This window comes from Monodon monoceros, unplaced genomic scaffold (genome assembly GCF_005190385.1).
Source record: "Monodon monoceros isolate NGI ecotype Baffin Bay Population unplaced genomic scaffold, NGI_Narwhal_1 Contig4172_ctg1, whole genome shotgun sequence".
Classification (NCBI taxonomy): Eukaryota; Metazoa; Chordata; class Mammalia; order Artiodactyla; family Monodontidae; genus Monodon; species Monodon monoceros.
In genome coordinates, this window is record NW_021700072.1 from 1 (window position 1) to 16,334 (window position 16,334).

General features: G+C 52.0%; 1 protein-coding gene across 1 annotated transcript in view; it reads left to right on the forward strand.

Moving 5' to 3' along the window:
• Nucleotides 1-490: 490 nt before the first annotated feature.
• The window catches only part of LOC114884191 (plexin-A4), a gene marked incomplete at its 5' end in the record, with an annotated part of 35,030 nt that continues 19,186 nt past the window's right edge, over nucleotides 491-16,334 (forward strand). The window contains 7 exons of the mRNA XM_029203029.1: nucleotides 491-642; nucleotides 4,728-4,845; nucleotides 9,980-10,116; nucleotides 11,377-11,541; nucleotides 14,012-14,105; nucleotides 14,643-14,882; nucleotides 15,540-15,686. Of these exons, the coding sequence (XP_029058862.1) occupies nucleotides 491-642; nucleotides 4,728-4,845; nucleotides 9,980-10,116; nucleotides 11,377-11,541; nucleotides 14,012-14,105; nucleotides 14,643-14,882; nucleotides 15,540-15,686 (1,053 nt within the window). The remainder of the gene's footprint in view (nucleotides 643-4,727; nucleotides 4,846-9,979; nucleotides 10,117-11,376; nucleotides 11,542-14,011; nucleotides 14,106-14,642; nucleotides 14,883-15,539; nucleotides 15,687-16,334) is intronic.

Below are 16,334 nucleotides of genomic sequence, written 5' to 3' on the forward strand. Positions count from 1 at the left end.
CACAAAGAAAGTGTCCTGAAATCTCAGTGGAGAGAAACCGAGAGAACATCTGGTGCTGGGGAAGTGACTTCTGACGAGGCTCTTGAAAGATGGGTGGATGCCATCGTGTGGAGGGCTGTGTGGGCCGATAGGAGGCTTGTTCATTTTCTCTGAGAGTGGAATCAACACGAGCATGCGCTGGAAGGCCTTAATCCTGATTCTCTGTGAATTACCCAGGAGCACTGCGGATCACGTCCTCTCTCTTCTTCTGTGAAATGCGAAGAGGAACAAGGGGCTTTGAACCCTGCTCCTAAAACCATACACAGGCACAGACTATTCTACCAGAAGCTCCTGCCCGTTGACAGTCCCAGACCTGGGTGCCCTCGTGGACTTGGACTCAACTCAGGGAATGGGATGGAGATAGGAAAGAGGCAGCAGCCCCTCCCTTGCCCCATCAGCAGTGGGGGATCGCGCTGTCTTGGTGTCTGATTACTGTGCTTCCTCCTTCTAGATAATCCCAGTGACAGGCCCCCGGGAAGGGGGCACCAAGGTCACCATCCGAGGGGAGAACCTGGGCCTGGAATTCCGGGACATCGCCTCCCATGTCAAGGTGGCCGGCGTGGAGTGCAGCCCTTTGGTAGATGGCTACATCCCTGCGGAACAGTAAGTGGAGGCCGTCCGAGACATGGGAGGAGCAAGGAAGAGAAGTCCATATAAATAGACGGTTGATGTTGACTTACCTTCCCCGATCAACAGTAGATGGTCTTAGAACTTATGGACAGAAAAGGAGAATGTCCCTCACATTCTAGGGTGTGGGGGACTCCTACAACTCCCCAGCCCCCGAACTAGCTAGCTGCCATATTGGGGGAAGTCCAGAAAGGGGAAGGGGAGATGGCTGGGAGAAAAGGGGAAAGTGATCATTACCTCCTTGAGGTGTGAGGTTGAGTAGGAACAAGACAAAGCAAAATCAAAATCCGCAGAAGTGTGAGTTCAGCTCCTTGCCCTAGCTGCCTCCGCTGTCCCTAACTCCCCGCTCCTGTCCTCTCCCGGTTACAGAAGAAGCTAATCCCATGTTCCCCTCTGTGGAGGCTGAGAATGAACCTTCGCACCCACTCTCAGGCCTGTGGGGACTTGGGTTGTTTTTCTCCAGCAAAGTCTGCTGGTCCACGGAGAGGGCCATTCAACGAGTGACCTTGACCTCTAACCTATGTGGCAGGGAAGGTTTGTGAGTCATGTATTGCCTTGTAAATAAGTAAATACAATTTTCCAGCCCAGCAAACACAAGCATGGAATAAATATGCACCAGCGCAATAGAATCTTATATTCTACACCCTCTTTGCTGCCCCTCCCAGAGTGAAACCTTGCCACTTGTCCCCATGTGCATAGGTAGGTGAGTGCGTTTATGCTTGTGCTGGTTGAGTCTTACCCAGATTTTGTGATTCTGGAACCATCAGTCCTGCCGTCCTCAATTCCTCCTTGATTTCCGTCCGGTTCTTCCCAGAACACTCATAGTAGATAAGATGATTGAAGGCTCCAGGCTTGGTAGGACCCATGCTGGTCCATCATCACTTACTTACCCAAAGACCTTTCTGTGGCTCCTTCAACTTTTTGTCCTTCCTAGAATAAAACCAAAGCAGGCTGCTACGGATATACTGTGATTTGGGGAACTTTAAAACGCCCTACTCTGGACTTGTATAGCCAGATATAAAAAATATCATAAAGCCACATGATTAAGTATCGTGATACTTAATAAGATAGAACACCAGAAAAAGAATCTTGATACATAAAAATTTAGTATGTGATAAAGATGACATTTCAAATCAGCAAGGAAAGCAAAGCTCATTCAATAAGTGGTACAGTTTCACCCCCTGGTAAAAGTACCATATCAGATTCTTATTTCCCATTATACACCAAGGTAAATTCCAGGTGGATTAAAGAGTTAAGGGTAAAAAATGAAAATGTGAAAGGGTTAGAAGAAAATGCAGGTGAGAATTTATTTGATTTCAAGAAAGGGAAGGTGTTCCAGGTATAACTGCAAAAGAAAAAATTATAAAGGAAAAGATTAGATTTGAGTATGTAAGACAAAACTTGTGCACCGAAAACCCTGTGTGCGAAGTAAAAATATGAATGATAAACTGAGAGTATTGTTATGGCCTGTTACAGTATGCTTTTTCTTAACATTTAAAGAGGTTAGATAAAAGATATAGGTAAAAGGCAACTATCACAAAATTAGCAAAGAGCATGAATGTGCAATTCACAGGACAGACAAAGAACTAAAGTCATATTAAAAAATGTTTAACATCAGTAGTAACCAATAAAATGGGGAACAATTTTTCAAAGTTAATGCCCACCCAGTGCAGATGAGCGGCATAAGAAATAGCTCATCCATACATTCATGTCGGGAGGGTAAATTGGGACGACCTTCCTGGAAGGCAGTTTGGAAATGCAGGTCAAACATCTTTAGCCTGGGCATAATTCTTCTAGAACTTTCCCTAAATAAACAGAATGCACAAATATTTATTTGCAGGAATGCTTATTTTGGCCTTATTTGTAACAGTGAAAATGTGGAAGCAATTTGTATATCTAAAACTAGGGAATTAATTAATTTAATAAATTATTGCCTATACATAGGACAGTAAACTACACAACCATTAAATGTGATATGTAGAAGAATCATGACCAGGCATATACTCAAGGTATATTAAGTGAGAACACAGCTTACCAAGCAGAATACAGAGTTTATAATTAATTTTGTAAAAGGAAAGCAAGACTGGAAACATGTACACCAATATGTTGACAATGGATACTTCTGGGTGATGCAGTTGGGGTGGGAGTGGAATGTAGGTATGGCAAGTGCTTTTATGTACTTTTAAAAAAACTGAACATGTATTAATTATGTTATCTGAACAGAAAAGCATAGATTTTTGCTAGACTCTCACCCAGAACCCGGAAGCCAGAAAGTAAAAAATGAGCAATTGAACCACACAGATAGTTTTAAACTTTCAAGTGGCAAAAGACTTTATAAACCAAGTTGAAAAACAAGTGATCAACTGAGAGAAAATAATTTCAATATTTATTATGGAGAAAAGTTAATTCTCCTAATTCAGAAGCTCCTACAAAAAGATAATCCATCAGCGAAATAAAGAGAGGGCATCAGACAAGTCACAGGGAAGGCTATATAAGATTTAAGCACACACACACACATACAATACATGCAACCTCACCAGTAATCAGGGGAATAAAAATGAAATTGAGATCTTTTTTTCCCTATTATATTAGAAAAAATTTTAAAGGACTGATAATATCTAGTGTTGGACAAACAGTGAAGTAATCTCACTCACTTGCTGTTGATGGAAGTAAAAGTTGGGACAGTCCTTCCAGACCATTATTTCCCTCTACTATCAAACATTAAAAGCACAAGGGCTTCCCTGGTGGCGCAGTGGTTGAGAGTCCCCCTGCCGGTGCAGGGGACACGGGTTCGTGCCCCGGTCCGGGAAGATCCCACATGCCGCGGAGCGGCTGGGCCCGTGAGCCATGGCCGCTGAGCCTGCGCGTCTGGAGCCTGTGCCCCGCAAACGGGAGAGGCCACAACAGTGAGAGGCCCGCGTACCGCAAAAAAAAAAAAAAAAAAAAAACCCACAAATAGTCCTTCTCAGAAATCTATTTTAATAAATATGCAATGCTTAAGGAGGTGTGTAGGTTGGTTCCTTTTGCGGGGTTATTTGGAGTAGGAGAAAAATCAGGGTAAGTTAAATGTATAACAGTAGGAGGCTGGTTAAATAAATGATGACACAGGCCTCTTATGAAATACCATGAAGCTGTTAAAAGAAGAAAGCGGAGCCGTGTGTACTGTGACATGAGGGAAAGTCCGTGCTGTTTTGTTGAGTGAAAAGGCAGGGGTTAAAAATAATGGGTGGTTAAGTTCCACTTTTATTTTTAAGATCATGTATATGTTTCTTTACATATGCACGTTTGTATATGATTGTACATGTGTATATATACACATTTATGTTTATATGCGTGCATAATATCAGACATAAATATATATACACACGTGTGGATATATGGGCAAATCTATATATTTGGGCAAGTTGCCAAACTTTTCCGTGCCTCAGTTCTTCATTTATAAAATGGAGATTATATATATTATATATTTGCATAGGTCTAGAGAAAGGTCTGCAAGGATTTATACACCAAGGTTTTGAGAGATTAGTGACGAAAGGCACACTTTATTTTACTGTCACATTTTGATACTGTCTCGCTTTCAAAGGGTATGAACCAATTTTGTAAGTGAAACAATAAAAATTTTTTTAAAGGGGAGAATTTATGACCCTCCCCCCCGGCATGAAAAGCCCCTCCCCTGCCAGGCCCCTGGCTGGGGCTGGGAGCAGAAAGCACTGCCTGGGGCAGTCCATGCCTTGGGAGCAAAGAGCTCCTAGGCGAGGACCTGCAAACCTTAGGTCCCTGCTCCGAGGTCCCTGTCTGATGGCTGTGTGCCCTTGGGTAAGTCACAGTTTACTGAGAGCCTCTAAGGAGACCTCTGTAGGTCACACTTCCTCATTTCCTGAGAACCAGGGAGGAGCCCCCGAAGGGAGGAATCAGGTATCTTTCACCTCCTCCTTCCCTGCCCACCCCTGAGATCTTACTACAGAGAAGGAGGCCTGGGTAGGTGTAGGGCCCAGGGGTCACGGCAGGGAGACCTGTGACCCTCCTGTGACCCATGGGGGTCTGTCCTCTCCACCCTGCAGGATCGTGTGTGAGATGGGGGAGGCCAAGCCCAGCCAGCACGCCGGCTTCGTGGAGATCTGTGTGGCTGTGTGTCGGCCCGAGTTCATGGCCAGGTCGTCGCAGCTCTATTACTTCATGGTGAGTCCCGGCCACCAACGGCCTGGCCAGGCACAGGCCACAGACCTCTTTGCCATGATTGCTGAGCCCTTCTAGACCTCTGTGGGCAAACCCAGGCCAAAGTCGTGGGAGTCCCGTCCTGCAGCGCTTGAGAGCACAGCCTTGGAAGTCGGGAAGACCTGGATTCACATCCTGGCTAGGCTGGGCTGGGCTGGGCTGCAGCTCCAGGGAAGTTGCTTTGGCTCTCAGGCCCCAATGTCCCCTTCTGGCCGAGTGTCAGCGTGACACGGTGGGTGAGAGTGTGGGCTGTGCATGGGGACTCCTGGGATTTGAGCCCTGGCTCTGCCTCTTATTAACTGGGTGGACTTGGGCTAGTTGTTTAATTTTCTGTGCTTCAGTGTCTCCATTTGTAAAATGGGGATGATAATACTAAGCATCTATCCCACGGTATTACTATGAAAATTAGATAAAATAGATTTATCACCTCTAGTGTCACTGCCTTTACGATTTCTGTGACTGCCACCATGACTGCTGTGCCCTGCCCTTTGCCTGTGTGCTGGCACCCCACCACTTCCATCCCATTATCCCCAGTCATCCCACCTTCCTCACTCACCATCGTCCTATGCCTATCTTACTCCCTCTCGCCCCAACACCCTTCCCCACATTTCCCTCCCCACCCCAAGGCCTCTCTGCAGATCTCACCCCTGCCCTCACATTCCCTCCAGCCTGGACCCTCCCTGGCCCCTGAAAAGGGTACCGGACCAGCCCTGGTGAGGGGTTCTGTGAGCAGGGGGACTTGGGAACCTCCCTGCCTTGTGACGACAGGGATGCTGGAGACATGAGCACATCCCCTGCTACATACATCACATCATTGCCAAAACTGTTTTACCATCCAGTTAACTTCTCGGGTTAATGCCAGATGTGATGAGATCATTTCCTCATGATTCTGAGCTGCTTTTGGAAGCTGGAAACCTGAAATGATGGATTTTATGACTGGGGGTCAAATGCCCGGAAATATGTCATAGAAGCCCATTTTTCTCCTTCCTTCCTTCCTTCCTCCCTCTTCTTTCATCTGCCTTCCTTCTCTTTCTTCTTCCTCCCTTTAACTGACAACCACGTATCACCTTGCACAATACCTCTCCCTAGGTTATTTGATAAATACTTGCTCAATTGGTTGCATTTTATAATATAGCTTGATGGGCCTGGCTTGCAGGTGTGACAGTGATGAGTCAGACCCCATGCAGCCCCTGCCCCAGGAGGCCCACAGTCCAGAAGGACAGAGGAGATGAAGGACTTGCACACGATGTGACTGGGCGGGGGCAGTGGTTGGCGGTGAACCTGGGAGGGATGTGCCTCAGATGCCCCTCTCTGCCTGGGTCCTGACCTCTGCAATGCTCCCTCTCCACTCTTTGAAAGCTAACCAACCTTATAAATATGGCTGTCACTAAACCCACACAGGAGCTCACTTAGAGGAACACACACATGTCATGGATTTAGTGGATGTGTATAGTTTTACCTATTCGTTTAGCATTTGTACTCCCACCTTCTTCGGAAAGGGTTTGAAGGAATTTCCAAGTTAAACCCAATATACTTTAAGACAACTAGTGATGAATGTATATATATTTACATAAATGTATATATATATATAGTATATCATATATATATTTATATACACAGACATTGTTATTCCAGCAGAGTTGAGATAACGAGAGGGAGAGAGAGACTGAGGTGGGTAGAGACACGGACAGCGCTCCCCAAGCAGTTGAGAGGTGTGGCGTGGCATACGAAAGTTTGGCATGAAATCTGGCTCTGAAATTACCTGGCAGCTGTGGTAAAAGGGAGGACACCGCTGCATGGCCAAAGCAAGCACTGGACTTCCTTGGCCAGTCAGTTACCTGGAACAGTTTTTATCCTGTGGTCTCTTGGCGGTGACAAAGTGAACGCTACCAGGAACGGCCGCTACTTCATTAAGCTGACGTTTCCTTTGGGCCTCAGCTGTCTCTGCTGTGTCTCCAGCCAGGCTTCTTACCTTTGTGACTAATTCAAAGGCCACCGCCCCCTGGATGTCCTGCCATCACCTCCCATGGCCCACCCGAGCTGTCAGCTCCCATAAACAGCGTGTCCCCCTCCCTTGCCCATTTCTGTCAGTGGCCTGTCACCGGACCCACCATCTTGGTGGCCTGTGGCTCGGCTTCCCCTAATGCCTGATGTCAATCCCTCTATCACCATGTCCTGGAGTCTTACTTTTCCCATTCCCTTTGCTACTGCAGTGGCCCCCTTAAATCCCTGCCGTTGGTCTGAACCCATTCTAGTCCAGCCACACTGGGGGATACCATTTTCATCATGTCAGCCCCCAGCTCAAGAAGAGCCCAGGGTGCCCACTGCCTCTCGACTTGTCCAGGTTCCTTGGTCTGTTCTGCCCTGCCTATCCAATCCTTCCTCAAGCCTTCGAGTGGCCTGACTCCCTTCCCTTCTCTGTCTCCCTCTTCAGCTGCTCCTTCTTCTGTGATACCTGCTCTTGGGCTTAATTCATATAACACATCTATGTGGTAGACAACCAAAAGCCCCTTCTGCTCTCAGGGAAGGTCTTGCCTGCATGAGTGTTTCTACCCTGGGAGCAGGATGTGGTTGGATGTAAGGTATTAAGGGAAGGCTTCATGGAAGGAGCCAGAAGGAAAGGCAGGACCTGTCTAAGGCAGAATACAGTTTTCCATATGGATCTCGAGTAGCGGAAGGCTGTTCCCGGCATAAGGTGTGACATGGAGGGGCACCAGAAGAGGGGAGCAGAAGGGAGTGGGAGCGGGGGGTTGACGGGGACGAGGGGAAATCGGAGCAGAAGAGCAGGGAAGGTGCGAGTTGTTGCCACAAGGCGAAAATGCATTGGTCCAGTGGGTCCCTGGGACTCAGACTCGTGCTCACTTTTCTATTGGAGGCACTATCCTGGCAATACACACCCGCTTGGGAAGAGCTGCGGGGGGAGGAATGGTGCCACGGACCCCAGTCTCCTCCCAGACCCCAGTTTGCATTAAGGACCTGGTCACTGAGCCACCCCCCCTCACTGCCGACAACAGAGCTCCGAGGGGTTCAGGGTGGGAATGAGGGGCAGAGGTCCCCCGTGAGTCATACCAGGGAGGCAGGAAGGACAGAATGCCCCTCTGTCACACGCCCACCCACAACACCTCCGAGCCTTCACTGCCTTCCCACCCTGCTGGGCAGCTGGCAGGTGGCACTCTTGGGACCCCCATGGAAGCCCCTGGCGAGCCCCTTTTCAGGGGTGCCTCTCAGGGCCTGGGGATGCTGGGGAGCCCCTCCCAGTGCCGAGGTTTGGGTCTGCCTCAGTTTCCCTCCACAAATCGGGCCAGGCTCTGATGTGTGGGTTTATTCACCCAAAGCCCTGACACCAAGGCCCATAGACCGCAGATCAGCACTCTTGGGCTGTTGCCAGCTCTATCCCTGGAGATCTCTGTAGAGGCAACACTTTTCCCCCCTTTGCCTCCATCCAGGGAGGGAGCCAAGGGAAGAGATGGCAAATAACGCCACATCTGATTTCCCACGCAGACCCGCTGGAAAATAGTTATGAAGCAAACCTTGAATAATGAATAGGTTCTCCCAACTTTAAAACATGTCTCCATATCATCCTCTCCCCAACCCCAGAGTAACTCAGCACCCAGCCAGCCCCACACAGGAGGGCCACTGCAAACCCATCAGGGTTCCTCACTTGTACTCCTTCCAGGACCCTCACCCCTAGGCTGCCAGGGAGCTTGTTCTCCTTTCCACGTTGCCCCTTACCCCTTAAGTAACTCCCTCACTTTCCCTTTCCTCTCCGGGGGGGTCAGCAGGAGCCAGGTCTGAAAGCTCTCCCTTTACAGACAGTGGGGCGGAGGCACCATCTGTGGGAAGTTAGAACCAGAAAACAGTCAGGCACCTCTGAGAGGACCACTTTTTGATTCTTTGAGATCAGAAAGGGTAAGTGACTTGTGCTGAGTCACACAGCACGGTGTAGGCAAAGCTGAGAAAGGAAGGCTCTTGCAGCAGTCTCATCCCCCACCCTAGCACGGGTCTCGGGTTGAGCCAGAGCCAGCATAAGCCGTTCCTCGGCTTGGCTTGGTGGGTGTCACGGGGCTTCCAGGTTTGGGATCTGCAGGGACCAGGTGGGCGGGCCCCGCGAGCGAGCCTGCGCTGAGCGGATGCTGGGCGCAGAGGTCCGCCTGTGTTCCCGTGGGTCCCTGCGTGTCCCGACACGTGTGCCCTGTGCGGGGACCGGGGCGCACACGTGCCAGGCCTTGGGGCTGCAGGCTTCGCTGGGGCTTCTCTTCTCCTCCCCTAGTGTTATCCATCGATCGAGGCCTCTCGGAGAGGAGGTTGCCTGCCCGCTCCGAGGAGCTGAGTGGGTTCAACTTTTGGTGCAGAATTCTTTAAGGGAGTAAGAGAGGAGAGAAATCTTCATTTAAATGCAGATACAGGCTTCTCACCTGGGACTTAGGAAAGTTTTTTCCATTAAAATGCTAATGAAAGAACAAACTGAGACTCCAAATCCTCAACTCACAGATCCTCCCCCACCCCCACCCCCACCCCCAATCTGACTCTTCACTCAATCCACTGACCCTCCTTTGCTTCTCCTCCTGGGTTTCCCTGGGGCTCACACATCTCATTGCTCTGGCCGCTGGGTGCTTTGGGCAGCTCTCTGGAGAGGCCTGTGGAAGGGGCAGCTTACCTTCCTGAAAGCGACCCTCGCTGGAGACTGGAGAGGTGGTGGAGAACTCCAGCTCTGGAGTCAGTTCTCAGGCCGCTTCTTTGCTCTGTGACCATGGAAACTTTACTTAACATCTCTGAATCTTGTCTTTAAGATGGGTAATAATGCCTACCTTGTAGAATAGAATGGGTGATTTTAAAAAAATGTCTATCTCACTATAGATACACATAAAATATAAAGTCTGTCACTTAAAAGGTCACTACGTAGTAGCTAATATTATTATGACTGTTATTAGTGTAGAGGTGCACATGCTCGCCAGTCCCCACAGGCCTGGGTAAACTGAGCCTGCTCTCTGGGAGGCCGCCATGACTAAGGATTCCAGAAGGCGAGTGGAATCCGGGAATGGGGTGCTGCCTCAGTCCTACCCAGGAGCATCCTCAGGCCAGATCCTTTCCTGCACAGACGCTGACTCTCTCAGACCTGAAGCCCAGCCGGGGGCCCATGTCCGGAGGCACACAGGTGACCATCACGGGCACCAACCTGAACGCAGGCAGCAACGTGGTGGTGATGTTTGGGAAGCAGCCCTGCCTCTTCCACAGGTAACTCACCTCAGGGCAGGCTCCAGGGTTCGCAGCTCAGAGGGTGGGCGGGGCTGACAGGCAGCAGACTTCCGGCTAACCTTCTGGAGGTACCTGCTCCTCCCTGAGAAAGTGGCCGTTCGCTTTGGGAGAGGACTTTCTGGGCATACTTGGCTGTGGCTTAGCCCGGGGACCTGCCAGGCACCCCTTCCTTGGAACGGCCCATCATGCCGTTGCCCACCGTTTAGCCTTGGTGCCCGCATACCACCCACTGTGCAGGACCCTAGGGTTCCACGGGACACAGTTTGGAATCTAGGGCCCCTTCCCCCTGGGTTAGCTCCTGGCCAGCTGCTGCAGAGCCAGCCGGGACTGCCGAGAGCTGGCTGAGGTTGAACCTCCAGGGGCAGCCGACTTTCCTTTCCCTGGTTCCACCATCCAGTCCCAGGAGAGCACACCGTCCATGAGCCAGGAACCTGGGGCGGGGGTGAGGGTTGGAAGGGAGGCAAGAGGTGCCCCTAATGCAGGACTAGAAGAGGTGTGGTTGGGGACATTCCCTGCGCCGCTGGCATGAGGTTCTGCAGAGAGAGATTTTCCTGGGAGAGAGCTATGCTGAGGGCTGCGACAGATCTGAAGTGAGGCCAGGCCAGGCCTTGCCTGAGCGTTCAAGAAAAAAATGGCTCTGACACTTGTTAAAATGGTAAAGAAGAGCTTGCTCAGGACTATTGCAATAGGTGTCAGGACTGTCGCAGTGGAGAAAGAGAGTGGGCTTGACTCCAGATACGGCAGACAGCTGGGGATTTATAGCCAAGGGGCAGAGCAAGGGAGGCAGCGGATGGAAAATTACTAAGAGGAAACGAGGTTAGGAGGATTCTTGCTAAACCGACTTAACAGGACTCTTGCTGAAGGCAGTCAGGGTGACCAGACATCAAGGGTTAAGGAGGCGGAATTTGATCAGATATCAAGGGTACTCAGATATGGGGGGGTGGGTTTCTTGCCAAACTAAGTTAGCAGGATTCTTGGTAAAAATGGGGGTCAGCAAATCAAAGACCGGGCCTCAGGAAGAAGCCTAGTCAAAAAGGGGGCTCAGAGGAGCCCGTCTACAGTCTGGTCAAGGAGAGAGTCTTTGTCAGTAGTTCTCAGGGCTTTGTGTCGGGGCGCTGCTCCCCCACTGCCTCTGACGAGCCTGATGAACAGGGAGGGTCACGGGAGGGCCCCGACCCAGGACCACAGTGTCCCGCCCAACACCACCCAGGAGCCCAGCTCCCCATCTCCCTCCCGCAGACGCTCTCCGTCCTACATCGTATGCAACACCACGTCCTCAGATGAGGTGCTGGAAATGAAGGTGATGGTGCAGGTGGACAGGGCCAAGATCCACCAGGACCTGTTCTTCCAGTACATGGAGGATCCTACCATCGTGCGGATTGAGCCCGAGTGGAGCATCATCAGGTAGGGCCTGCCCTGACCTTGGGCTTCCCTCCTCGACCCTCCAAAGCCAAGGGGAGTTCTGGGGCCCAGTCCTGCTGTGGGGACTGATGAACTGGGGGTGGTGGTTCAGAGCACCCCCCAGGTCAGACCTTCCTGGCGGGGCTGCCTCCTTCCACCAAAAGCACTCTGAGCAGGACCCGGCCCTGGGGGCCGATTTGAGGATTGCTGGGCACACTAGGAGGCCAGAAGTTGCTGCAGAGGGCATCCTGATGGCCAGGCCCCTGTTGATGTTGGGGAAACTGCTGTATCAGGGGCCTCGGGGGGAAGTGGACTTGGGCTCAGAAGGAGTGGGTGCAACCCAGCTCCACTGCTTAGCAGCCAAGTGACCTTAAATTAGTTAACCTCCCCGGATCCAGGGTTTCTCACCAGTCAGCTCCCTCACGGGACACTGAGAGGATTACGTGAGGTACAAATACCCAGTGCGGTGCTGGCTCGTCTCCCCTCCCTCCTCACCCCCTCTACCCACATCCCCCGTCCTCAGCCCTCCCCACCGTCTGCTTCAGCTCTGGAGGATGTCTGGGGTCAGGAGAGGGGGCAGAGCATGAAGATGTGGTTACCACAAGCTGAGATGGGGGGTCAATGACGAGTCCAGTCCAGAGAACAATCTTGTAAACCAGGGTCAGCAAACTCCAGCTGGGGGGCCAAATATGGCTGTCCGTCTGCTTTCATAAATAAAGTTTTATTGGAACACGGCCATGCTCATCCAAATATGTTTTGTCTCTACTGCTTTCTCACCACCGCAGCAGAGCTGAGTAACTGCGACAGACCACGTGGCCTCAGTGAGCCTAAAATATTTACTGCCTGGCCCTTTACAGAAAGAGTTTGCCACCGGGCCTTACACCCAAACACCAAAAGGCAGCCTTTGGGAGATGCAGCTTGGTTGTCCTCAGCAGTTAGTCTCTGAGGCCCAAGCCTTATAAGCTTTAGCCGTGACCTGAAAGCAGATACATATAAGACAGAGAGGGACAGAGAGCCTGTAAAACCTAGTCCAGGATTTGCCCCCAGGGCCTGGTGAGTCCAGGAAGTCGGCACAGCCCCCTGTGCTTAGGCAAACTCTGTGGCTCCTGAAGGCGTTCACAGCCTGGTTTAATTCAGTTCTTCCTCGTGTCACTGGCGCAGAAATAGAGGTGTTGTCCCTCCTGGCACTCGGCAGTCGCCCCCAGTCACTCTCACATCAAGAGGGAGGCTGGAGGTGCGTTCTGAAGGGGCCGGGGCTCCAGCGGTTTCACTGCAGTTAACGGAGTCTGGGATGGGGTGGGGCTCTGCAGAACACGTGGCTTTACACTGCTCGCAACAGCCTGGGTTACTGATGAGTGGCGATGGGTGATGGGGGCGTTCGATACACGTGTGTCGAATTGATGACCGAATAGATCGGGAGCTGGCTGGACTCCAGAAGCTCATTCGCCAGCACTGCCGGGGCCGAGAGACTCTCTGGGTTTCGAGGAAATCTTCCTGCATGTGCATACGTGGGGTGGGGACTTGCTTCAGTGGGGACCGGTGGAGGGCGAGAGGAAGGGAGGGCAGGAATGGCGTGTAAAGGGGGGCAGATGGATAGAGGGGTAGAGATGAATGGGGCTGTCAAGGACTCTTTACCCACAAGCTTATAACCACTTACCTGTTTTAAATAGATTCTTCTCAGTGATACTCCCCTGATTGCAGATAACATAATTCATCACTTTCCTTTGAGTAGCCCCCAAGGAAGCTAGCCTCCATCCCATGCCAGCTTCTCAGTGGCCCTGAAGATAGGACAGTGGCGTCCAGGTTTCCATTGAAAAGCTACCCAAAGGCGAGTCTCCTAATCGCTGGGCGTTAGCAGTCCTTTGGCTGACTCCCCAGGGTGCGAGAGCCCTGGAGCATTTCAGATTTGCATTCTTACAGGAGGTTCCTGAGTGGCTGGGCCTTGGCCTTTCCCATGTCCCAGCCGACTGAAGCCTCTAAGGTGGAAATGTGTGGTATGATTGTCCTGGGGGAGGAGGCTGTGCTCAGACTTTGGAGGGTCTGGTGGAGGGTCGTCTGGAGCGAGGCTTCCCTTAGGCCAAGGCCAGGGTGAAGAAAATTCCCTGAGACTGGGGAGGACAGGGAAAGAGACGCTGGGAGACTGCAGAGAAGCAGCTGGCTCAGGTCAGGAGGCCTCGGGGGCCAAGAGGGCCGTGCTACAGGCCCAGCCTCCGTGCAGTGTCCGCACTCCGAACCAGCTCAGTGCAGGACGGCCGCGGACATCTGGTCATCACTGACTTCCCCTCGGCTGCTGAGGGCTTGTCCTTATTATTATGCAGTCAGCTTGTCATCTTGTCCCCGTGAACGTTACCCTGCCCGCCGGTTATCACCGTCTTCAGCGCTGGGGCGCAGCCTGATAGATCATCGTCGTCGTCAGGCGCTGTTGCTATTCCTGTCCCTGTGTTTACACGCCTCCTTCTTTCTTCCCCACCAGTGGGAACACACCCATCGCCGTGAGGGGGACTCACCTGGACCTCATACAGAACCCCCAGATCCGTGCCAAGCACGGAGGGAAGGAGCACATCAATGTGAGTCCGGGACTGGTGGGGCTCACGGGGGGGCTGTCCACTCGGCGCGTGGCCGCCCTAAAGGGTGTGGGCTCTCCCAGGGCTCAGGCAGGCTCACCCCAGACACCGATGACCCATCGCGTGTGACGCCCCGGACACTGGGATGGCGGGATGGGGGAGCAGACATGAGGCCATTTCTACACTCTGGGGTACAGGCATGCAGGAGCAATCTCTTCTGGGTTTCTGGGGCTTCTTATTCTTAATAAGGGATGGAAGACCTTTATTCTTCCATCTTCTGACCCCCAGTGCCATTCCTTAGCTTAGAGATACCCTAGTGCCTGCCATGGGCAGGGCAGAGGTAGGTGTCAGCTGCAGAGCTTGTCCTTGAGTGCCCAGGTTGTGTGGTCCTGACTCCACTGGAGCTGTGGGGATCCACCCATGACCGTCCCGTGTCAACACCACGCTGTACGACGGCACCGAGGGAGAGCCGGCGGGTGTCTGGGGCTGCAGGTGTGCGGAGACACGCCACATAGCCCTCCCTCTCCGGCTCCACCCCAGCTCTGTGAGGTTCTGAACGCTACTGAGATGACCTGCCAGGCTCCTGCCCTCGCTCTGGGGCCTGACCACCAGTCTGACCTGACGGAGAGGCCCGAGGAGTTTGGCTTCATCCTGGACAACGTCCAGTCCCTGCTAATCCTCAACAAGACCAACTTCACCTACTATCCCAATCCTGTGTTTGAGGCCTTCGGCCCCTCAGGGATCCTGGAGCTCAAGCCCGGCACACCCATCATCCTAAAGGTAGAGTGAGATGGGAGGAAGGAGGCCGCTGTATGCAAGGGGAGGCTTTCCAAGTCACAGAAGGAGGCCGCAAGTCATGGGCTTCTGCCAGATCTTGTGGCAGGTGTCATTAGCTAGCAGAGGTTGTGTTATAGCCCAGACTATGGTAAATGTGCTCTTTGAGTTTGTATTGAGAGGTTCACTCTCTTTAGGGCCCACAGAAACCTGGTCAGGGCAGCTGGATCCACCCTGGCCATCTGACTCCCAGCTTTGGCCCCTGAGTCCAGGACTTGGGAGGTCAAAGGCTCATACTGCTTCCTCCTGTGCAGTCCTTTGCAAACCACCTTATAGGGCTTCTTTGGAGCATGGATAGAAAATTAATTTTAACTCATGTGACAATTTGAAGCAACTGGTAGTGACTGATCACAGCTCTGTGTTGACAAGGATTCTGAAGCTGCCGTTGGGACAAGCTGAAAAGAGTGCCTTGATTATTGATTTCCCACTGAGGAAGGGGGAATAGTAGTATAGGTGTTGTGAATTTTTTGGACTTATTAGGGAAGGTGGCCCCTCCACCAGCTCCCCAGAAGGATGGGACCTCCAGGTGGGAGGACATGTCAGCCAGCCAGTAGCTGTGCTCCTGACTCTGGGGTGGGAACTTGGGCTTTCCTGTCCATGCAGGGCAAGAACCTGATCCCGCCCGTGGCTGGGGGCAATGTAAAGCTGAACTACACCGTGCTGGTCGGGGAGAAGCCGTGCACCGTCACAGTGTCGGATGTGCAGCTGCTCTGCGAGTCCCCCAACCTCATAGGCCGGCACAAAGTGATGGTGAGGCTGGCGGGACTCCACCCTGGATGGGCAGGCACTAAGGATGCGGTGGGGTGAGCGGTCCAGCTCCATCCTGGGCCACCAGGGCTTTCTGGGAGGGGATTCTGGCCTTCTTGAACTTTCCTCCTGGCTCTCCCACACTCCCAGTTCCTTCTCCTCTTCCCACTTCAGACTTCTTTCTTCCGTATTGTCATTCTTTCCATACTGGCTGGTGCTACAGTAAGGGCAACGCGAAACAGCATTCAGTGATGTGCTATGTCACCTGTTAGAGGCAAGAGACCCTTCCAGGAGAGGACCATCGTTGACCCGGGCAGGACATAATATCACGTCCTGTGCCTTTGTCATCTGTCCTCACAATGGGATGAGTCTTCGGGGATCCAGACTTTGATGGCACGTAGGCTTTTTTAGATCCCAGTTGAGTGCTGTTTCCTCATGAAGACAACCGAGTTCACTCCCGAATAATATAATGTGTGGTTTTCCCAGTTGTGGGGGTGGCCTGCGCTGAGCTGTTCACCCCCGCTCCCTCCACCCCAGGTGCCCTCTTGTCTGCTTTTACAGCCAGCAATGACTCTCCTCCCTGGAGCCATTTCCCTCACGCAACCCTGGTCACCAGCTCACGGGTGGCTTGGGACCCTTGCCTAGGATGTT